This window comes from Cygnus atratus, chromosome 2, assembly GCF_013377495.2.
Source record: "Cygnus atratus isolate AKBS03 ecotype Queensland, Australia chromosome 2, CAtr_DNAZoo_HiC_assembly, whole genome shotgun sequence".
Taxonomy (NCBI): domain Eukaryota; kingdom Metazoa; phylum Chordata; class Aves; order Anseriformes; family Anatidae; genus Cygnus; species Cygnus atratus.
The window spans coordinates 3,888,533-3,913,881 of NC_066363.1; the positions used below are offsets into that span (position 1 = coordinate 3,888,533).

General features: G+C 36.5%; 1 protein-coding gene across 1 annotated transcript in view; it reads right to left on the reverse strand.

Annotated features, from left to right (window-relative positions):
- The window catches only part of ADCYAP1R1 (ADCYAP receptor type I), a 141,117-nt gene that overhangs the window by 34,964 nt on the left and 80,804 nt on the right, over positions 1-25,349 (reverse strand). Inside the window, exons 4-8 of the mRNA XM_050708890.1 lie at positions 16,876-16,983; positions 3,475-3,510; positions 2,791-2,832; positions 874-977; positions 222-319 (exon numbers count right to left, since the gene is read on the reverse strand). Coding sequence (XP_050564847.1) covers positions 222-319; positions 874-977; positions 2,791-2,832; positions 3,475-3,510; positions 16,876-16,983 — 388 coding nt within the window. The remainder of the gene's footprint in view (positions 1-221; positions 320-873; positions 978-2,790; positions 2,833-3,474; positions 3,511-16,875; positions 16,984-25,349) is intronic.

Consider the following 25,349-nt stretch of genomic DNA (forward strand, 5'->3'; position numbering starts at 1 on the left):
TAGACTCAGTCTAATGCAGAGAGTTTCTGCAATTACATCTGCAGTCTACTGAAATATGACTACTGGAGTGATTCCAACCTGGGGGAACAGCTTGACTAAAGGCTTTTCTCCCACTTATTTTGCAGCTGGTGAGATAAAAGCTTAAATGTTGTTTTGGACCAATGAGAGCCAGCCTGTTTTCTCCAGTGACTGAGTAGCAAACTGCTCACTTCCTGACTCACCTGAAACGACACAGGATAACCATGGCGGTGGTGAGGGAAACAAGAGAAGTGCTGTATCCAACCGTGTACAGAGCCTTCACAGACAGATAGTAGTAATCCTTGGAAGAAAAATATCACATGGTAAAATGGTTCATCTATAGTCACCTCTTCCTTACCCTGTCAATGTGCAGGAGGAACCACAGGCAAGATTTGTTTCTTGAACAGACCACTTGTTTTTTCCACTTGGTTCCCCTGAGATCTCGCTACATATTAGATCACTGCTTTACGTTTAGCATGCTGTTGGGTCTGCATACTGTGAAGCTTATTTGTCAGTGAACTAGCAGAGACTGTCTATATTTCTGTGACCGCTCTGCATGTACCGGTAGAAAAAACTAGTTGGCTAAAGGAGACTTTACTCAATAGGGAATGAAATGGGGACTAACTTGTGCTTCCTAAAGTTACAAGCTGCATCAACAGTAAACATTCGCATTCTGGAAATAAACACCACTGAGCAAAGAAGGATTTCAGTCTCATGTATTAATGCCCATAACTTTGTGATTGTTTCATTATAATTACCATCAGATCAGAACATGACCAGAAGCTGGACAAAAAGCAGCTAGCTCCACCCTCCCTCCTCTGCCCATTTGTTTTTAATTATAAGATTAATTTCCACCTGGTTGTCAGACTCCGTTTCATTTTCATCAAAGCCGCAGGCATCATAATAATGAGGAAAAGGTTCAGACCAGCCATCTTCAGTGCAATTTCTGCTGATGTCCCCTATGTCAAGCATACCACGAACAATTGAGAATGTGACACTATTGAAGCAAACCCCAGAACTTACCCTCCATCCCCTTGGTACATGACCAAAGAAAACTCCATGGTATCATTGGGAGTACTATTTGTCTGAGTGTACACAAAGCTTTAATGGCACCTTTAATCTGTAATATCTTTAATAACACAGTTCTACACTAGGCACCTACTTCTACAACTGGTCACCAAGGAGCAATAGAGATCTAACAAGTATAGTCAGTGTCTCCAGGGCATCAAGGACTCATTCCAAAGTAGATACGAAAAACAGGGGTCAGCTAAATGTCCATACCTCTCCATTGACTCTGAAAGGCATGTTGGGAATACATCCTTGACATAGGCATTTGCACTTCAGAATAAAATGTAAGTCCTGTGCTTAAATATAGGCACATTTTGCTATTTGAGGTGATCTCTATTTGAGGCATCTGCATTGGACTGTCAAGAAAACATGGTGTTAATAACTTTTTAATTATGTATTAATTTTTATTATTTGGAACAGCTGCTGGAAGCCAGGCAGAATACTGTGGGGTATCTACAATAATCACCATAGGTCTCTGGTGAGGCAGCTGGATGCTCCCCTACAGTCACATAGCACATATCCCACACATATATCTTCAAGCCTAGGCTCTGCTCTGACAGTGACCCTTTAAGAAATGTCTGTAGGAAAACAAAGGAATGGTTCAGTGGGAATCTCTTCCTTGTTGTTGTCTTGACAGCAATATGTTCTTCTGTTGCCCATTGTGGCTTCACTTGGTAATTTCCCTGAGAACAAACCTGTTTCAGATCTTCTCACTTTCCTTTGCTTATTATCTGTGCCAATCAAAGCTTATGACCTTGATTTAAAACACGTGTTTGCAAGGAGGCTCAAAACTGGCTCAGAGAAAACCTTTCTTTTTTTCTCTCATTTTACCCTGTTTGGTTAATCTCATTTAAGGACTAGATCCTAAGCATCTTTCTCTGGCACAATTAAAAGACTTAAAACTGCCTTGGGAATCAAGAGTGTGATGTAGAAGAGGAAAGTATCTCTTAACACTCTCTTTGTTACCAAGTCTGCCTCAGGTGGGATGGCCCCCTCATTGCTCTTTTCAAGTACCATTACTTCTGTCAGAACTCAGTGACCTGGTTGAAAACTTAGAGCTATGTTGCTGACTGCAGTTATAAAAAAAGCATAAAAAAAGAATTTTCATTTTTCAAAGTATTACTTTTTTGGGGATTTAAGCTATGGTGAGAATTGATGGAAATGTCAAAGTTTTTGTTGTTGTTGTTTATTTGCTTTGCTGAGGTTATGAAGCTTCATATTCTTAGAGTAATTTAGTCAAGTAGCTCATAACACTAACAGTGACTTTATTCTTAAAGAATCTGTTTGTCACCCATACAGCAGAATATATCAATTTAACCACAACATTCTTTAAGAACATTGCATTAGTTGGCAAATTTTGGTCAATTATTCCTTCATGTTCATCCCCAGTTTTTCATAGAAAATAACCACTGAATCATGGTTTTGAGCTTCTTTAATGCTGTTTAGTAATTACTGTTAAGCAGGTAGATATAATTTTAACAATCTACTTGCTAGATTGCAAGACGCAAGACTGGTTGAATAAATTTTCATAACACTTAAAATTTAGGCACCAGAAATTGTGTCACCATAATTAGAACTGATTAGAAAATAATACCTAAGTGGCAGGAGAAAAAGCTGTAGCTTCCTCTTTAAGAGAGTTAAAATAAAAATAAAAAAAAAAAAAAAGAGAGAGAGAGAGAAAAATTCCATGGTTCTGTTTCTTACCTAGGGGAGACTGGGCTGTGCTTTCCAGCAGGTCATAATCACCTATAAAAGTGGAAATCTGGTATGAAATTGTTTTGATTGCATTTTCTATTAGGACCAAAACTGGTCTCAGTGGAAGTCAGTGAATAGAGTCAAATTGATTTTTATTTGTTTGGATCAGGCCCAAAGGCAATAAATTCTTGATTCTGTCTTTTCTGGAAGTAAACATAGTTTTACTTGTAAGTTTAAATCAAGGTTGAAGCAATAAAATTAAAAAATTGCTACTGCAAGCAGCAAACAAATAGCTAAAAAGGAATACCATCAAACTAGGACCAATTTTACTTTAAAAATATAAAATCTAAGCATTGTATCTTTAGAAATCTTTAGAAATCTATAGATATTTAAGTAAGGACAGCCTTTAAAAAATTCATGAAAAATGATTTCCATCCATCAATTGCAAGCAATGAAAATTAATTGGCTTTAAGGAAGACAATTTAAGTTTCTGTTTCTAGGATAGACCACACTGAATTCTAGAAACAGATCATATTTTTTATTTTCAGTTTTTGTCTGACTGTTATATGCATTCATTATCATAATAATTGATATACAAAATAACTTTTAAGTAATCTGAGATTATCATTTGTGTTACAGACAATTTTTGAGAAAAGAACGATGCGGGAGGTAGTCAGCATAACTGGTTCTTACCTGCATGAGCTTGCCCCAAGTTATCTACTTCCCAACCTGAAATTAGAAGAATAAAAATAATTAGTTTGATCTTCATAATAGTTTGTTTTCCATAAAACGAATAGAAGTAGGAAAGCTCATGGAGGAACTGCAAGAGAATTATTATTATTCTTATTTTCAAGTTAAGTAATATAGCTGGTAATATAGTTTATAGCTGGAAAGCATTTTTCAGATGATGGTCTACTGCAATGTGCTGTTAACTCTTTGTTTATCATGGAGTTTCAATGAACTCTAGGAAGGATATGAGAAAGAGAGAAGGGATTATTATTGTTATTATTATTATCATAATAATCATAATTTATTTTAATTTATTTTAATGGGCTGAAATAAGAAGAGGCCACACATTTCCAAGATATTGTGCCAAAATTCATGCTGATTTGCTTATTAGAAATACAAACATTAGAACAGGAAATCTTAAAAGTCTGGGTTTGCATTAAAAACTTCCTTTTTCTTTCTTTTTTTCAGTCATAAAAAGCTTGAATTATCTCAAACAAACCTCCCGCTCAGCCTGCTGTTTACTTAACCCCAACTACACTGAAATGAGACTTTCCTGAATTTTCAGTGGATTTTGGCTGGGGATGGATGTTGGAGGATGCATACAGAGGAGCTGCCTTAAGCCACTGCGTGGTGCTGCTGCATCACATGCAGTGAGACATGGAGGAGCTGGACAAAGCTGTTTGCAGTAGCTTTGCCACCGGCCCACTGATCAAATAGGACCAGAGAAAAAACCTTGCCAAGGTTTCAATGACTGTCCCATCAGGTTAAATGTATAAACTAGCTTAGCTCTGTATTCCCTGGAACAGCTGCAAGGCTTCAGGTCATTCTTTAACCCTGGACATGCAGTCATCTCTTAACTAGGGATTGAAAAAACTCTTCATCTATTTGTGTAAGGTTTTGTATTAAAAAGTTAAGTTCTACAAAGAGATTGGTTTTGATCCTATGGGAAGAGGAGAAAACAGCATCTAAGGAAACAAACTAGTAAAGGGTGTTTTTTCAGTACAGCCTAAAATGTATTTTAGATTTTACACTTTTTCAAAACTCTTATCATGTAGTAATTTGAAATTCATTGATTTCTCTCCATCCTTTTAGTCAGATGTACTTTTTGATCTTCAAACTGGAAATAAAATGGTTTAGTTTGAAGATGATGGTGGAAGTCTAGGAAACTAAGCTGAAACATTTGCGAAAGAACCATCACTCTTTTTTGGCATCCTCCCTTTCAGGTAGGCTGTACTGTGTCTTTGAATGGATGTATTCAGCATCAATCTTCAACAAACCTACACATTCAACTAGCTAGTTACTCTGAAGGGTTAATCCTCAATGCCATGATAAGAACACCCTCAGTCTTTTGGCTTCTCTGCCCAATTCTGACCACTTTCCAGATTCCACGTATGAGATTTCTTGGATGTTTCAAGTTCTACATAGGTCTACTTATACTGAAGATAAATCACCAGTATTTTAAACATTTTCCAGTGGAGATCATTCAACCTGTTGCATCAGACTAAAGCGCCAGATGTTGCAGAAGCTCTGCTCCAGATTCTTGGCAGAATAACAAGGATGCCTCTGCAGAATATTTTGGACAGACCTGTGGCCCTCCTGAGCCTACCAAAAAACAGGTTTATTAACAGTGATCAGCTCAGATATAGATGCCTATGTTGCTAAGATATGAATTTGGATTATCAGCTTTAGTATAACCTGTGGGAAATTTTGCCTCATCAAAAGATGAAAGAGGAAATAGCCACTGTTTGTGTATCGCTGTCTTATAAAGTCCATCTCCTAATGCCACTCAAGTCAATAGGTCATAAAGGTTCTTTATAGGAGGTCATCTCACTTAAAATTTTGTATCATACAATGACCTATAGTAGAAGAGTAAGAAAAAGCTGCAAAAAACTCCAAGCTCTTTGACTCACAAAAGTCTGGTTTTAGTTACCATTTGTAGTGTGGCTTAAATCCTAAAATGCAATATTACAAACTACAGAATTTTTGTTGGAGGAAGACCAAGGCACTCTTAAGTAGATTGAAACATGGTATTCCTGGCATCTTGGCATGTTACACTGATAGATAATAATAATAATAATAATAACAATAATAAAACACATACACAAAACATTTTTTGAAATGTAAATGATGTTTTTAATGTAGTTTTTTTCCTCCTGTAATCTAGAAAGAAGGAAATAAAATCTGCTGTTATTTCACTCTTAAAATGGGAGGTAGTTGGATACAGTGATGTTAAAATATCCTATTTTAGATCATTTTGAATTTCATGACATCAGTATGAACATTATATTAATGTAGCTTTGCAAAATGAAGAGGCTTTTTATATTAATCATTATTTATATATTTTTTAATAGCCAGATCGTTTTTGCACTTTAGCTGTGTTTGGACATTATGAAGGGATTCACATTTTCAACAGTGTTCATTTTCTGATTGCTGTAGGAGCAAGATTGCCTTTTATTAACATATTTGTCTACAGCTGAGTCCTTGCTAATGTACTGAAGAACGTTCCAGTACAACCTTTTACTATACAGGCTTTTAAGGCTTGATCCATCAAACTAATTCTCACTAATAAGTTAAGCTACTGGAAAGTCAATTAGATTTACACTGAACATTATGGCCTGAATTATAATGGAAAGTCAAAGTTTACCTAATGAGTGTTAAGATAACATAGACATATAAAATTGTGTATACACAATCATACAATCACAGAATTGTTTAGGTTGGAAAAGACCTCTAAGATCATCTGGTCTAACCTTTAACCTAGCACTGCCAAGTCCATTAAACTGTGTCACTAAGCACTGCAGGAAATACACAGATACATTTATAAAACCACAGTGAGGGAACATACATCTGCCATGGGGCTTTAAATTCCTATGAGCTACTGCTGCATTTCTTTCTGACACTGAATATTTATGTATCCAGCACCAGAATATGTCTGTTCATGTGACAAATAACTGTGCCAATGGGTATGGTTACTCACAGGTATGAGAGCGTGATGGAGTCTATTTGGATTATTTCCGTGCTTAACATTTAAGGTGTCTACATACATGGGGACATTAAATTGCATTTGAGCTTGGTAGTCTGGGGTTGTATGGAAATCTGTACATAGAGCAGCTCCTTTAATTCTTCAATGCTGCCTGTTTTTTTTTTTTGTGTGTGTGTGTGTGTGTGTGTTTGTTTTTGTTTTAATTTTGGGTTGTCATTTGTTTATTTGTTTGTTCCATTCTGACTCTAGAGAGACCTCAGCAAATTTGCTCTGGTGTCAGCAATGTAATGGGGAAAACTGCAGGCACCTTGCTGTGTTGGCATTCACACGCATCCTCTTGTTGCTTTGTTCTTGGGACACAGACAATAAGAAACTGGTGCATTAGGCTTGAGTGATGAAGTAAAGGAAGCCCACTGAGGTGATTATAAAACAGGCTAGATGTACATTATTCCCACAGAACTGGAGAATAAATAAAACACCTTTTTACCTGCATTTTGACTGGAAACCTAGATATCAATATTTTAACTTAAGGGTTATATTAATGATTTACATCAGTGCTCCTCACGCATAGTTAAATAACAGCACAGCCCAAACTACAGAAAGATGGTGCCAACAGCAGCTATTAAACAATATCTTAGAACACCATTTTTGAATCAATAATGTCTGCATTAGTCAATAAACTCCTGAGGAAGCTAATGTTATCCTTGACAAAGGATGGTTTGTCCAGTGTATTGACAGATAGTGTTATTCACTATTTGACCAGCTTGAATAGGAAACTGTCATTTGAGAAGTAAAGCAAATCTTCCATTAGTACTTTAACTGTCATTATTAATTAGGTGTTATTTGCAGTACTACTTAGAGGCTTTAAAGAAGGTTTACCAGACAGATGAACTTTCATTTCCAAAGACTGAACAGAGAAATCACAGAGAAAATATTGCGTATTTCTATTTTCTACATGAAGAGGTGAAAATAAAATTAAATTCAAATGACTTTGCCAAGGGATGGATCTAGAAAGAGTTAGTAGCAAAGACCCAATTCTTTCATGAGCATTTCTTGCATGTGTATTACATTTCTTTCTCAGTTTTTATTTGCTGAGCCTAAAAAGAACAAATACCTCATTACTATATTCCATAGTATGAGAAATTTAATGCAAGCAATTGTTGCTTCTGCTTTAAAGTGAGCAGGACTGGCAAAGCTAAAGCCAAGAAACAGCCTGTGTATGATGAGCCTCGGCACTCTGTGCAGCCTTTTAGATCATCTCCTACATGCCAACTCTGTGCTGGCTGCTTTTGGTGTCAGCTGGCATGGCAACTGCTTTATCTCCCATTGATTTGTTTATCTGAGCACAACTTGCATTTAACCCTTTTGTTCCAGCCTTTGCCCATTATTAGCGTATGGAGGGGAATGAAAGGCTTCAAAACTGTTCTGTCCTAAAATGGCTTGCCCACACTTTTACCTTATTTCTATTGTTCCCATCTAAGAATTATTTGTTGGAGGGATAGGTTATGAAAAACATTTCCTAAAATCACTTGTTATTGTGCTGTCCAGCTATGTGAATGACAAGCTGGTTAGGCAGGAATCCAATTTTTCCCTGTTTTCTATAGCATTGATTAGAAGCTTAACATCAAAAACATAAACATGAAATAAATCAACCAGCTCTCACGCCCGACTCCGCAGCATCCACCACCACACGGTGCCTTTTTGCTCCCTTCCCCATTGCTGCATGCTGCTCTCATGCACCAGCAATCTGTTCAGCCGGCTGCCAAAGCCGCAGTCGGGAACAGCAGTCTACTTAGCAGCTTTCTGGGACGTTCTGAGCTCCCCTCACTCCTACCGCTCGCACGCTCTGCCTGCTGTGTCTGGTGCCCTCTGCCGACTCCTATATGTGGGCACACACACTGTCAGATCACCTTTATTATTTTTTTTTTTTTTTGGGGGGGGGGGGGGGAAGTGATTCAGCTCCTAGGTCTTAACAATCTCATTAGCAGAATCTGTAGGAAGTGGCTGCCAGGCAAGGTTTTGGAGTAAGTGGACTTACGGAATCCCACACCTTTCCATATGCTAAGTGCTTTTAAGTGCTTTCCTCCAGTATTTCTGGGGGTTGTAGTCTCTCTAGCCTCATGCCTCATAGCCAATACTTTAAACTACAGGTTGGGAGTCGTTAGTTCACTTGGTATTAACTGCATATTGCCATTTTTCTGGTCAAAGTAGTTTGAGAACACAGGGCTTAATTCACTGAAGAATGAAGTGGTATTGTTCACCGCTTTTAGCAAACATGAAAACTGACACAGAGGAAAATTAAGAGTAGACACCTTCTGTATCTTTGTTAACCACTGCCTTGTGCAAAACATTGCAGTAAAGACAGTGATGGAACTGATGATATACAAGCTCTTGTGTCCTGTACCCCATACACATTTTAGGGCACATGGTTTCATGACACAGAGGCATGAAGACCCAGTGAATCACGTCTGGAGATTGTGGGAGAATCCCAATGAGGTCACATATGGAGAACATAAAGGCTGTTGTACATAGGTCTGGCTGAGGCAGGACTGCTGTACAGATGTAATCAATAGCACATAAGGGACATTATGACTTTCTTCTTTTCTTCCTCTTCCTTATCAAAGGCTATGAAACTGTCGGTGGACTGAGGTCACCATGGCAACTGCTAGGCATCAGTTAAACATTATGTGTATCCTTCCTATGAGGCTGCCTGTCACAGGAGTACCCATCAGAGTGCAGGATCTGCACAAATACTATCAAAGAGGCTCCTAGCTCAGAGAAGGGCAGGGGTCATATCTCAGGGAAAAACAGGTGTTTTTCAAGCAAGAAACCAAAAAATAAGAAATATTGTCCAACGTATATTATCAGTTGTGAATTAAGTCCCAGAGAAGAAATCATATTAGAACACTTGCTTAAAGGCAAGAGTGAATGTGTGCCCACCACACCTAAAATATTGCAATCAACTGGAATTCCTTTCTCAATTATTTGAGTCAAGGGGAGAAACAACAACAGAGCAGAGGCTCTGGTAAAAGCTGAGGCAGCTGTCCATGTTGCACCTACAGTGATACTCAATGTATTAATTATCTTTTGCAAGTCCAAGTGTTCTGCAGACTTCTTAGCAGCTCTCAGCATGTTCCATCCTTGGATACATTCCAGAAGAGCATAGTTTTTGAATTCTCCAAGGCCAATTAGCTTTCTGATCACATTGCCAAAGGCCTTGAGTAGCACTACAGATTTTCCCTGGTAACCACAGGATGTCATCTTGTACTGGACCAAGGACTTGATACTTAACTGAATTGATCAGAAGAATTCAGAGCACTTGTTGCTCTTGGTCATGTTCAGTGTTTGAGTATCAGGGACACAGAATCCTTTGTCCCCATAATTTGTTGGGAAAGGACAAAAATGTCATTTTTCTGTTAAAAAAAAAAAAAAAAAAAGGTATCCATGAAGCTTTAACTAGATGATTGGAAATGTAGATATGGCCATTATTCTTCGGTGGCTATATCGTCCTCTAATTTCCATTTGCATCGCACATAGACTGTGATGCTGTGGCAGAGGAGGCATGTTTTATTATAGCTTGTCCTCCTTGCTTTGTAAAAACTGAAGTAATTCCATGGCTTTAATGCCTGTGGAAAGCCTAGGGATGAAAACAGGTAGGAAAGGATTTGCTATCTAGTAAATACTATCTAGGACTTTCTGAACACTAAGCAACAATAACATATGTACAATCTGCAGATGGCTTTGAAAGCTGTCCAAAGGCATTAGCTAGTACCTAACTATTTACCTAGCTATCTTAAATATATAGGTTTATACATATGTATGTATATACATAAATAAACAGCTACCTTTGCATTGAACTTCCTTCTGACTGTTACATAGGATCTCAAATAAAGTGAAGTATGAAACTAAGGCATACACAGAGTCCTGGACTCTTCAAAGACTAATTAAGCTCTGATGGTTTATTATTATTCCCAAGATGGAAACACTATGGGATGGTCTATGTCTGTTTTTCAGAGAATGCTCCCTGCTTCCAGTCTATTTTTCCCCTGTTTTTCATGCAGGATGCTGAAAGACCCACCAGGGGTGAGATGTATTTGAACAGAAAATCTAGACCTTTGCATTGAACTTTTGCCTTGCCTATTTGACAGGCAAATGCAATTTCCAATTTCAGGCTGCTGCAACGCTGACCTTAATTTTAGTTAGTAAGGAAAAAAAAATAAAAAAATCCTCCATTTCAGTAGAAAATAAGTGCACAATCTTTCCAGATACATTTTATTTGTTAGAAGGCCTTTGATCTTTAAGAATCAGCTTTTCTTTGTGTTTATATATGAAAAATAAATAAAATAAATAAATAAAATAAAATAAAATAAAATAGGCCAAACTAATAGCAACTAACTTAAAAATATTCAGAACAGCTTTCACCTTGAGAAGACAATGAATCTTCATTTGCTTTCACCTGGTTTGGGAGTTAAATACCATTTTCACAGTAATATGCAGTCAGCAATTAAAGGCTTTACTGCCAGGACTATTTCTCCAGAAGTGACACAGGGCTTTCCACATGTGCAAGTGTAATATCAATTCCTCTCTCATTAACCTGTGTCTTATCATCCAGTTTTGTTTGATTAGGGGTAACATGCAAACTCAAACAGGAGAAAAAAGACAAGGATGATTTACCAAGTTCAGTTAACCCTGAATTCTTAAATCCAACATTACATCCCTAGTGCAGAATATATGAGGCTTGGTGTTCCTGCCAAAAGTACTTGAGTGACTCTCAGTGTTTTTAATGAGATCAGTAATAGACTGATTTTCAATAGACAAGGATTTCCAATCCTTGTTCTCAGGGACAATAAATATTGGTGGCTAGCACTGAAGACATGACTATTAGAGCAGCAGCAAGCCAAACAAATATTTTGGTTCAAAAACGTGAGGATGGAATATCATTCTCCGTTAAAATCTGCAACATTGTGATGCATTCTTTATTCCACTGAATTTTAATTAGACCGCTTAATCCTGCTACCAACATGGGATATGTTTTATGCATTTAGTAAAAATTAGGTACATTTTCTCTGTTTTACATAGTAAACTATGCTTTGCAGTCATGCTTTTTTTTTTAGGGTGCAGCAGGCATTGTCCTAGACTGAGTACTGGATAAACATTCTGAATAGCTGGAAGATGCAGTAAGAGCTAATCATATTTATTATTTGGATTTGTGAAAGGAGACAGTTTCTCAATGTGGAGCATATGGCAATGCTCAGAAACTGCTTATTATCATTTGTATTAGTTTTTACTGCAAATCAAATATCTAAAAATATGCTCATTTCTGATCTGGTTACTGGGTTTCTTTCAATGGTCCCTTTGAGTAATTTGGCTTTATAGGTTTTATTACTACAGAGTATCTCAGCTGTGCAGGGCAAAGAAAGAAAAGCCTTGGCATCTGTAGATTTCCTCTGCTAGACATATCACCACTGCCCCCAAAAATAAAATATTTAAAAAAAAAAAAAAGAATAAAACATAACATTTTATATCCAGGAGTGCAGATAACTCTGCTGGGGACATATGTAAGTTTTGCTATGTCATTGAAATGCAACTTCACAGATTAACATGGTTTTTGTTGTTGTTGTTGTTGTTTTTTTGTTTGTTTTTGTTTTTCCTTTCAATGCAAAGATAATTTTGAATACTTTAAATTTCCTCTGTGCTAGAGGGGTTGTCTCTGGAGGCGGTACTTGGAAGGCACTGGAGAAAACATAATTTACAAAAGCAGTATCATGGAAATTATGTCTTGCAGTGAAAATAAAATTGTGAATCGATAGAAGAAGGGAATTTGGAAGATGAAAAAGATAACAAACCAACCAACCAAACATCAACATTTAGGAATCCTCCAGAACAAAACCCACTGTAAATCCTTAACCTACTAGCTTAAAAAAGACTGAGGAGCCATTGTGCCTTTTTCAGGTGGAGAGATTTTGAGAATGATATTTTTGTTCACAATCTGCATCTGAAATGAAATGAAAAATTCTGATGATTTTAGGGGAGCAGAGAGGTAAAATAAAATTTTACAAGGAAGGGTCACCAACTATATAGCATGAGATTTGCAAAAGATTTTAACATTGGGATTTCTGTATGATGTTAACAGCAGTTCAAATGTTACTGCTCAGTCCAATTACAATGAAGATGAGAGCAGAGTATATTTTCAAATTCTGAACAGCAAGAGATGGTATTTTTAACTAGATCCTCTGAATCATTTTTCAACAAAGCATCTCTATGGATGATGGAATTAGATTAGTTAATTTTTATTTTTAGACTCCATTTCTTTTTCTTTTTACTGCATGTGGAAATCAGACATCCAAGTCAAGACAGCCAAATTCCTTTCTGAAATTCATCAAACAAACAAGACTTCTCCAGTGGCTTCATTCATCTCAAGATAAGCATTTGAGATAAGTCAGAGGAAACATCTACAAGTACCTATTGCTTTCCATTCATTGAACCAGAAATCCATATGACCTGTTCAGACATACACAAATAACTTCTGATATCCAAAACCAAATGAATTAAATTCCTCCCACTCTTTAAAATTAATATTTCCCCATATGGTTTCCCTGCTGTCATCCAAGCAACTGTAACTACAGGTGCTTTGGGGCTTCATAAGACAAATATTTTTAATGTATAAATTAAAGGTATTGCTACTGTTTGTAAAAATGTAAAAAAAATATTTTTGGTCACATAAAAATGTTGTTGTATTAAGAATGAGTATGCTATTAATAGATTTTATTGGCAGTGCCTAGCTTACTTACAAAATCTAGAAACACAGGAGCAGCCAGAGAACACTATAACAATCTATAAAATGTGATTAGCCATGTCTTAGAAACATTTTAGTTATCTAATAATCCTTTATTTAAGGAACCTTCATAAAATGTGACTTTTTTCATTAAACCCTCCTTGAAGCAAATATACTTGGTTAATTAAAATTAGCAGTAATGATACTGAAAACCCGTGCTGATTCACCCGAGAGAGTGATTACGGATGTAGATATTTCCACCTTGGGGTCACTAGTGCAAATCCAGTCAGGCCTGCAGAGGTTTCAAACTACTCCAGATTAAATGTTTATTTGTTTATATAATGAATTATGAATCTCGGTTTTGTTCCTACTGAACAGACGTCCAAAACCCCCTCAAACCCACCACTACAAGCGGTAACAGCTGTCACTTTTATTAGTGGTCCCTTAAGGAGATAAAGAAAGAAGGACATATATTTACACTGGACTGACTACTCTTCCCTTAGGGTCATACTATCACCCTGTTAGAGGCCAAATGTGAAGTACAATATACAAACCAGGCTGTAAATCCTAGGCAAATATTTAAAAATATTATTTCAGACATTTAATTTACAGTTTTTTGTTATGGTACAGCATTTCATTTTTATATAAAGAAATATTTTTATTTTTCTAAAATGTATATTACTTTTCAAAAATATATATATATATATGTTTTATATATATATAGGAGAAGATTTTCCATTTAAAAGGTTAGTTATGTGATGGAATAATGGAATAAATAACACTGCGCTGGCCCGACTTTGAGGAGGGAGACAGACTAGATGGTTTCTCAGAAGCGTTGAGAGTGCCATAATTACTTCAGAAACGAGGGCACCATAGAAAAGAAATTTCATCAATAAAAGTGAGAAGGCACTATTTTTGTGGGGATAAAATGAGAAGCATTTGAGATATTCCTTGAAATAAAAAAGAGCAGTGAAAAGGTCTGCTGCAGAGGTTTGTTGACAGATTGTCAGAGATTGTCTAAGATTTCCTAGACTGTAGATGCACATGGCATCACTCTCCATACAATCAAACTAGTAATATCTGAGCATTGCATTTAAAAAAAAAAAAAAAAAAAGAGAGACAGAGAGGGAGAGAAAAATTGAAAATTTCTGCCTATGTTACCGTGCTTATCTTGAGGATATGGGGGGGAAGCAGATTAAAAGCCACCAGAAAGGAGGGGTCCTAACAGAAATTTGGAGAGCAAATTTCGCCTTGAGCAGCAGGCCTCCTGCAGTTTTATCAGAAGATAACAGCAGATCAGCCATCTGTTGATGCACAATAAACAACATAAACGTATTTTGTCTGCAGGCTGCAAACATCACTGATAACTGGATTGCAAAAACTTTTGGCTGAATGTGTATCCTGCTCAAAGGATGACCAGAACTGGTTTGACAGTCAGGTTGAATGACAAAAATTGATGACAAAATTATGAAGAAGTGAAAAAACAAACAAAAAAACAACCCTGAAAGATGGAAGAATATTTCCTTTCCCATGCTAGATACAAAACCTCATGAATACCTGTGTGTTATTTTTTTTGTCTTATGGTTGACTATGGCGGTTCAGTAAGAGTCATTGTACCCACTGAATCAATACTGGACCAATATTGCAGCAGTAAAGATTATGTTTAATTATCTTTGCTAATAATTGAAGCACATAATATTATAGTAATAACTTTATTTTTCTATCTTATAATTTAAAGAGGGACTTATCTTTCTCCCTTCAAAAATTAGGTGCCTTGTTTATGTGAGTTGTCTTTAGTACTTGCTGGATAAAGAGATATCTCCAAAGGGTGATTTACCTCATGTTTCTTGAAATGACATACATTGTCTTCTGTTGGTCTTTTTCTGTTATTTTCTTTCCATTAATTAAAGATGGAGTCCAGTGAACTAATCTAGAGAAGGCATTTGAATTTCATATGGGTATTTTTAGTGAGGTGGTGATCACTCCTAAATTCCTCTCCATTTCACAAGAGTATTGACATTTTCTTCTGTGTCTAGATGAGTTCAAATGGTTGTATTTAAAGGTGGGGATTTCTTCAGTCCTGGAGCTGTGTATGAAACATTAACTGTCTCCCCAAAATCATGTTCTGCATGTAGCAACACTGAGAAGGTGAATTTTGTACTCAACATTAGATATGAATAATTCATTGGCAAAATAATCTTTGGGAAGAAGGATCCCAGAGAGAAAATGGTGAACCTTTACTTCAATGGAAGGTGCTAATTAAGTGATCCATGCTAGGCTAGATGGGTGCTGAGGGGAGATGGAAAAAACTGTTAATTACCAACAAAGGCTTGTTGTTAGCTAACTCTGATAGGAGGACTTTGCCACCCTCAGTCATTCACCTGGGAAGCTCATTTCATTGCATCATGAAAAAAATAAAGAAATTTCAAGAGATCATCTAATAAATCTATAAACCTGCTGTGAACATCTTAATAGGTGTTTCCTCCTCTCCATACCCTCTCATTTTTACTCAGCAAATTTTCAAGTATTTCACAGTTAATATATATATATATATGTGAATATATATATACTTATATATATAGAAAAGATAAGATATACATATATAAGAAAAGATAAGGGGGTTTTGGTATCACACAAACAGTAGCTTGAACAGACTCACTCACCATTAAAATACACTAAATAATATTAATAATAAGTAAATACTATTGCTACTAATAACATAGGTTCTCATATTAATAGCACCTAGTTGGGCAGCAGGGGCTGGCTTGTGTATGGATTGAAGCCAAGTGTCTGATAGGGTTTGGTTATCAAGCATGAGTTCATGGGGCTTTTGGTTCAAGCCTAAAGTAGTTGGGAAAAGAGAGAAAAGAGAAAAAGGAACCAGCCTGGCTGGCCATAAGCAGTATATTCTGCAAGATGAGGGACAACTCTGACAGGAAGCAATGCATGCTGGAAGCAGAAATATTTCATTTCACCACATTGCAACCTGGGCAAGTTTCCAATCTTTTATTTACTTTTGTTTGCTTGCTTGGTTGCTGGTGCCAGTTGCAAGGGGCAGTAGGATGCTGACATCTTATTTCTACAGACCACAAAAAGACATGATGGAACTTCTGCATCTCTTCAGGAATTTTTAATTCTCACTGAACTTTCACTGGACCTCCAAGAGGGGAGCTCCTTGCATTAATCATTTCAAGCCTGTGTTCTCCTTAAGCATGAGCAGAACCCAGGTCTGAGTTCTAGTTATTTTCTAAAATAAATTTGAATTGAGATGACTAGTTGTCCAAGACCTTCACACGGTGTCAGGTCTCTTTAATCTCTGTGGAGACCCAAGGGCAGAACATCCCCTGTAACAATTAGACCTGGTGATATTTTATTGATATATAATCTGTGAAGATTTTTTTCCACACATCTCTCCCCCAGATCCCAAAACATGCACACACATCTACACACACATATCCCATTTTTCTACTGCGTGCTTTTGAATTGAAACTCAACCAACCCTAGGCCACTGAAGAGTTTTTGTTTTCCCTTTAAATTGAGCAGTTAAGTCTGATTTTATAGTCATGCTGGCCACGCAGAAGCAAAGAACATGGAGAAAATACTTTACCATCTTCAGAGATGATAAATCTGAACAATGCAGGACACTTGACAAAGACAATTTCACCCACACTTGCAGGTTTCCAGCATGTAATATTGTCCCACATTCCTGGGCAACCTATAGAAGAGAGGGGAACAAAAGACACATTATGGTGCAAATCCACTTTTTTTTTTTTTTTTAACAATCATAATAGTTTATTGTTGGTTCTTCTTCTATCCTCAAATGTGCACTTGGTTAGAATGATAAATATTATTTTCTAAGTTTTTCCTGGAAAAGAATAATTTGTACTGATAAGAAAAGCATAAGTATGATATAGTTGTATGGTACTATAATGGACAGACTCTAACCTGGCAAAAAAATGTTGTTTCCTAGTCCCAATTAAATCACTCCAGTGTATGTCAGGAATGAATTTTCCCTTGAGCACGGAATCTACCACCTTTTAGCTGTCTTTCAATAGTGTTTTGTTATATCTATAAATCTAAAGTTTTTGTTTTTGTTTTTTCTTTTGTGGATCCTATTTTCAATTTCAAGTCTGTGAATTTCTGCAGACTCTAATCTTTGTCAAAGGTTGGATACTGGCGCTTTGGGGAATTTGACTTAGGAAGGTGACTGGAAACTGAAAAACAGATTCTGCTTCCTCCTAAAACTGCTTTTTGTGGATATGTGAGGGAAGATAATCTCTTCCATGTTGTTCATTCTCTCAGGAAAATATTGGGTTTAGAATTAAAAATTACTCCATTAGTAAAGACCCATCATAACATCATTCACTGTTTTTTCAGCACTCTGCTCTAGAGCATATAAACTCAAAATATCAGAAAGACAATTCTACCTGTAGTGATTTCTTGCTAAAGGCAGAATCAGGCCCTTAACAACCATTGAGGGAGCAAGCCTTGAATTAAGAAACTGAGTGGTGAATAACTGACCTCTTATTACAAGATTGTGCCTTGTATTTCTAACCTGAACATTTCTATTTCAAATTTCCAGTCATTATATAGATCTGGCTCTATTTCGGCTCTCTATTCCTTACGTCAGGAACTAGGTGAAAGCTTCCCACTGTTTCCTACCTGCTCACACATGTAGGTTTTAATCTTACCAGAAACAAAGCATGGACATACTTGACATAAAATCAAAACACAGCCAGAAAAGAAGCATGCAGAAATAGGAGGTGATGAGGTTGGGGATGGGAGGCTTCGTCTTTTAGGACATAGGAAGAAGTCAGGTCTTATGCATCAGAAACATGACAAATTATGACTGGTTTTTAAGGAGCAGCTTTCTATGCATGACTCCTGTAATTTGGTAAACCTGAAGTCACCATCTTAGTAGCTCATAAACCTAAAAACTTACACAGTATACAGAAAAACTCAGAAATATCTCTCAAATTTCCCACTAACATACAATATGACTTAGTGAAGGAATCTCAAATGGGGATCATCTTCTACCTCAGCAGGAAAATAAAGAAAGACTAAATCTAAATATCCCCATGATTTCTTTGCATTTGATGTTGAAATCAAGCACATAATCTTATCAACTGTTAAAAGCTGCAAGTGCCACACTTTTCTAAGTGGTTTTCTCTTGATATACTTTCTCTTTGACTATGTGCCAGGGAAAATAAGATCTTCAATAAAAGCAGATAATACTTCAAAGTGTCATACTTTCAGACTAGGAGAAGTACAGTATAATGAGGGTTGGGTGATCAACTGCTTTACACAGCGTGGGCTTTATCAACTTGTGTGATAGTATGAGATAGACATCAATGGAGGATGTATTTTCACAGGACTGGGCTTTGTATATTTTTTCTATCAGCTTCAGGAGCAGGGAATCAAGTCCTATGTTATCTCACAAAATATGAGCCAGATACTACCATGTGTGGTAAATAGGACAGTTATGAGTTGTAGTGTTTGAAGAATTAGGTCAGTGTCAAACAACAATGTTATACTGATTCCATATTATAAGCATTCGATAAACCTTCTTTCAAATTAAAGGATGTAGCATCAGATTACATAAAATAAATTAATAGCCATGTAACATTCTCATCCTATTATCTAAAAGTCTTTCAGCTTTTCCAGACCCACCAGAATATTACTAAAAAATTGGTCATTAAATCACCACAGGAGTTGGGAAAAAAATGAATACATTTCCCTCTCCTTATCCCTTTCTTCCACTCCTATGCTAGGTTGTTTCCATCACCAGATGAGGATCTCATTTTATGAATACTGTGATTGAATTGAATATCTCCAAAAGGCTTGAAGACGGGCTTTTGAAAAGTTCAGTGGCACAGTCAGTGTACTAAAGATGGAAATCAAGATCAAATTGAGCACTATTAGATTTTACTGTCTTTGATAGCTACATTTTGTCCACACAGGAGAAACTGTATTTACCTTCTAAATCTGAAGATGACTAGTAATAGGTTTATAGTTCACCGATGAATGGCAATCTGTACAAAAGTAAAGCACGTGTAAATATCCATGGTAATGAGACATTTGCTTACAAGAGGTGTTAGAAACAATCAAAGTGGCTAATAAGATCTTCTGATAACCACCTGCTAGCCTTGCTTACTTAAATTAAATGGCTTTGGTAGAAAGAGGGAAAGCTTTCTTATTTTTTATTACTTTAACATCAGTTGTCTTCTAAACACTGGGATAGCAATAGATACTGCAAACCAACCTAGAGAAATGTGCAGAAATCCTCATACTGCACAAAAGATAGGGAAGACAATGAATAAATATTTCATATCACTATGTATCAAATTCAGTTATACTAGATGTTTGTTATTGTCATATTACCATGCATACATAGCTAAAATATAGCCCCATTTAAAAGGCTGTAAGTTTGTTGTGCTAGAAAAGACTGATGTGCTGACATTGGAAGAGAAGGGAGAGAAGCAAAGAGTAGTCAAATAATTTGCCCAAGTCATTAAAAGAGATGAGTGATGAAGATTGGAAAGAATTCATTAAGAAAGTTGCCTGATACTGTCTGGAAAATTTGTATTTGAAACCAACAATTTAGAAAAGCAAAGAAAACAATGACAAAAAATAAATGTAATACAAGACAGTGTGGACAATCCCCTTACATTTATAAACCACGGTACAGACACAAGCTCCTGCTGGGTGAAATCTGCCCATGGAAATCAATGTGACTTGAGTGTGAAACTGCACAGCAGGGTTCTCCACTGGCACTGATGGTATGTCTCCTTTGCCATGTGATGTAGGGATACACAAGCTCACTTTGAAAAAGGTGCCTTAGACGCTGTAAGTGGGAGGTGCATCTTCACGAGGGCAATTTTCCTGGTTCTTAGCATGTTAGGAATAAAGAATATCAGCAAATAATTTTAAAGAAAAAGATTTAATGTGTGCCAGGGAAAAAGAAAAAAGAAAAAAGAAAAGAAAAGAAAAGAAAAGAAAAGAAAAGAAAAGAAAAGAAAAGAAAAGAAAAGAAAAGAAAAGAAAAGAAAAAAAGAAAAAAAATGTTCCTTAAACTTTGTTCAATTCATCTCAGCTAGCTGAAGTGATGCAAAGCTTGGCATCTGACCTAGGGAAGCTACTTAAACCCTCTTCACAGCATGAGCAGAAGAGTGTTTCTTCTTATTTAGCTAGCTACCTTCTCTCCAGTCGGATATCTCATCCTTTGGGAGCCCCATTTGTCAATGACTTTTGAGGAAACACAAAGTAGTTAATTTGACTACAGAATTAGTCAGGATTGATTTAATTTCAGATGGCTAAGACTTACCTATTTAACCTTACTCAGCTAAGCGAAGTTTCTTCTGTAGTCCATGGAGAGACACTTTTCAGATAGGGATAACCCCATTTTAACATGGCAGTGGTGATGAATTGCTCTGTAAGTGTACTTCTTTCTCTCCACTGATTACATTCAGTAGAATGAGTATAAGAACTGTTATCCTAAATATCTGCCTATTAAATAGCTAAAGTTTATATTCCCCATAGGGTCTATGTGGTCTTTTGGATTAGACATGAACCAATAGCCTTCTGGGCACAGAGCTGACCAGTAGCAATGCAGCCTTAGCCACCTTCCTACCCTGAGTGAAGAAGTCTAGGTGAGGGCTGAAACATGTTACTGCAGGCTGTGAATGATGCCAGCATAGCTATATACTTCCCAAGCAACTCGAACCACAGGTAAACCACAACGGCTGCTTATGGAAAACCACTTGGTCAATCCCCACATCTTTATCTCAAGCTTCTGTTTGTAAAAGTGTGAGGAAAAAAGTGTTTAACTGTAAGCTCCTTGTGGCAGTGTTCACCTTCTGTTGTGACTGTTAAATACTGAAGAAGTGGGGTTCTGATTTCAGCTGAAGAACAATATGTTTCATATAAATTTCATATGAAGCTCATGAAAGCTAAGCTGCAATTCAATATTATTGAAACTGATGGTGATGCTTCACATTCCTAAGGATGGATCTGACTTGGCAACAACTGAAAAGGAACAGCTCTACAAGAGAAAAGCCAAATTTCATAGCAAGGAGAAAACTATGTATTTTTATCATTTTCCAGTCTTCAGATGTAATTTTAAGATTATGCCTAGCACTAAAACCATTCCAGTCATCTTCCCTCCTTGGAGGGTCACACAAGTCTTGTTCCTCTCCTTAGCTTTAAATTAAGCCTCTTGGAGCAAGATGTTTTCTCTCTTCCTTGCTACTTCTGGCAGCTGAAATTCTCTCTTCCTCGCTGAAGTGTATGAACAAGAGATAGAAAATAAATAAATAAATAAATAATCCAAAGCTATGCTGACAGAATAGCAGTGACAAAGAGCTCTTCTGAAAATAGCTTGGCTTTCTTTATCTTCTTCCTCACCTCTGTCAAGAGCTCTTTACAGTCCCAGTTTTGATAGTGGCTAGATATAACAACAGATTTCAGGCGGTCCCGTGGCTAAACTTCCCCAGTTTCAAGGAAAGGACCTTACTTTAAATTGGCTGCCTGCTATTTTCATCCAATATGGAGTCACCGTCACCAGGACTGTGTGCAAACTGTTCTTTTTCCATACATCTGTGTCCTATTACCTCATGGTGCCTCTTCTGCAATACTCTCGTTCACACTCTCTATAGTTACATGCTCTTTATTGTATCTGCAACACCCTCCCATTTCCTCATTCTTTCCCTAATGGAACATAACTGCTCATTTCTGACATATATTTTTTGGCAGGAGAAGGTGCAAATGCAGAGATGTGCTTTTGGATGGCAAGGTCTGTGGACTAAATCTCTGTGAAATCATTCAGTCCTCTTAAAATTGTTAAGTCGGTCTTACCTGGCCCCTCTCTGTGAAAATACTCATTTTGACATCTTCCTTGTAATCAGCACACCATTTTCACAAAACATATAGGAATTTGCAGCTCTGACACTACTACTTCTCTGACAAGTATTGCTGATTTATTCAGAGACCTTAAAATTGTTGGCTGAAGTGAGGGTGTGAAAAAAGAAATGACAAGACAATGGGCAAAGGGGTTAATGGGCCAATACACAGACAAAAGGTAATAGTTAACACATTTGCATAAAATTTGTTTCCTTGGAATATTAAGAAAAAAATATAAATACATAAATGTGATATTTTTATATTTTTTTCATGTATGGAAATGAAGGCTTGAGGTGAAAGTCAATCCATTTGGCTTACAATGTTCACTTTTAGTTTCAGCTCTTTTTCTCATTTATTAGTTTAAAATGTCACATTCAAGGTCATATTGCCTTCAGAAAAGTAATATCAAAGAAAACATAATGTTACAAGCCAGTATATTAAACTGAATTATGTGATGCACAATAACTTTTAAAGGGCATACTACATATAAAGCCCTTCGGAGAGAGGGGGAATATGAGATAGGTGCTTCCTGTTCTTTCATAAATCTAGGTAAATACCAAAATAAATAAAAGTTTAAGCAAGGCCTGGGTATGAGACCTGGATTTCCGAAAGTGATTGACATTTCAAAGTAGAATTACCTTATAGGAGCTCCTATTGCAGAAATGGTGTCTCTGCAGGTGTTTCAATTTAGGCAGAAAAATCATAACAGTCAGATTCAATAGTTTCTTTTTGAAAGCCCAGGACATAAGAAAGTAGAAAATAAAAAACAATGGAAATTCCAGAAAAAGCTACAAAGGAGGGAAAAAAATACTAACGGAAGATATGCTATGTTGGAAAAGAAAATACTTGATCATTTGCAAGTAGAAAAATAAATAAATACATAAAGTCATTCCTTCCTTAAAATGTCTGACATACAAAGGGGAATTGAAAGACATAGTACAAGAAAAAGCCCAGAAAAAGCTCTGCTGGGGAAGCCCAGCAGAGAAAAACATTTTTTCCCCTTCCCAGTTACTATTTCTCATAGCTCCTGGCATTATTTGAACAATGTTTACTGATACAGCATATGCCACCCAGACCAGCTATTATACCAAGAATTTCTACCTTTATTCAAATTTTCCTACTGCTGTAGCAAGAAGCACCTTGTTTTGTCTATCATGGCATTCATTCACTTCAAAATATAAATGTTAAATATGTAAATATGAGCTACACCTATTTTATAGCGCATGAAAAAAAAAACAAAAAAAAAAAAAAACAGACACCTCCAGAGGGCACTGCTGTAGGGTTTCTAAGATAAATTATCCTCTGGAATGCCTGTTTTCTGCTACTGATTAGAACAGGCACCAAGAGAAAGCCTAATCTTAGGCTTTAAAAATCTGTATTCAGAGCATAAGAATTCCATACTTATCATCCGAGTCACTCCACTAGGGCTGCATAGGAAGAAAAATAAACTGTGTTCACACCTACCAGCAGTTTGCCCACATTAACATTTTCCATTGCCTTTCTCTAGATAACTGCTGCTCCTGGCATAAATGCAACACTGTTTCATTTTAAATCTTTTTTTTTTTTAATATTTCTTTGTTTTGTTTTAATATTTACAATCTCTTTTTTGACTATTTTAAATCTATTGTTTATATAGTGATAACTGTATAAACTATGATAATATTTTCTACTGGTATGTCATTATCAGTAAAGTTAGTTGTTTTACAGGATGATATTTACAGAGATCTAAAAATTCCTGAGTGAAACACTGTTTTCAGATAACCTATAAAAAATATTGGCTTAATTTATGAAACAGAACATCGGAAAAAAACGATTTGAGATGCTTTACTTTTTATCTATCAAGTTAATTCTAGACTGTATTAAGAACTAGAAGTGAAATAAACAGAAAGAATGGGCTTTCTTTGACTATAACAGTGGGTCTTATAGCACAGAAGCAGAAAACAACAAGATGAAGATGGCAGGCTTTAGCTTGCAAGAGATGAAGTGCATATGCCTTGCATTTGCCAAACCTAAATTGTGTTCTTCAGAACTAGAAGCTAGTCTTTTTTTTTCTTTCTTTCTTTTTTCTTTTTTTTTTTTTTTTCCCGTGTTCATCATGGAGGTTTTCACCTGCTTTGGCTGTTCTGCATTACTCAAGCAGTTTGATTCACTTTCTTGATATATCTTAGGAGCAAGCTACACAAATTATAAATCAGAACTCTATCGTTATTCGTACTATTTACATAGGGAAACAAGTACATACAAATACACACACTAACCACTGTTAGACCGTGATCTGTCTCAGAGGAGAAAAGAAAACCAAGATCTCTTCATTTGTCCAGCAATTCATCCATTAGAACTACTGTCTTCATGACAGTGAAAGGTCTTGTCTATGTCTTGTCTCCATCTATGATCTCCTGTGAAATACATCTAAACAGGAAAGGCTAATGCCAAATTATTATTATTATTCTTTGAACATTTTATACATGGCAAAGATCAGCCTTTAAATGACAGAAGCTATTGGACTTGATAATTCTTGTGGGTCCCTTCCAACCAGTATATTCTATGATTCTATCTGTTATTCTATGTTATCTATAATGGGAAAGATATAAAACTATTTTCTTCATCTAAAGCTGTTTATTTCTTTTGATCACAGGATATTTATTCTAAGTTCATGTTTGTTACTTTTCTTGCATTGTTACCAGCCAAGAAAACCTCATCCAAGAAAATCTCAAAAATCCTTTAAGTGCTGCCAACCAATTGGCCTTAGGTGAGCTTTGGAGCATTTTAAAGGGAAACTTCCGTTTGGCAAAATCTTTGGAACATTTCTTCATCTAATTATACAGGGGAGTAAAAAGCCAATTATCTGGGAAATTGAGAGGTTTTATTTAAATTCCTTTAAAAGGGATTGGTTATTCATCTGTGAGAGTCACCATTTTGCTACTCTGGAGGCAGAAAAACTTTGTGAAATTAGTCAGAAAATTAGGAGATTTTATTCCAGTGCTGCTGGAGTACAGAATGACACTTCCAAGCTGCCAAAACCTGACCCAGTGCCAAGCTCACCAGCTGTGGATGATCTGGCATCACTCAGGTCATGTGTAATGTGAGATCATGGGTTACTGCTGGAGGCAGCCTTGCCTGGCAGCAGCTGGTACCCCTCGTTCCTTTTATTGCTGGTGGCAGCCAAAATGGTTATCATCACCC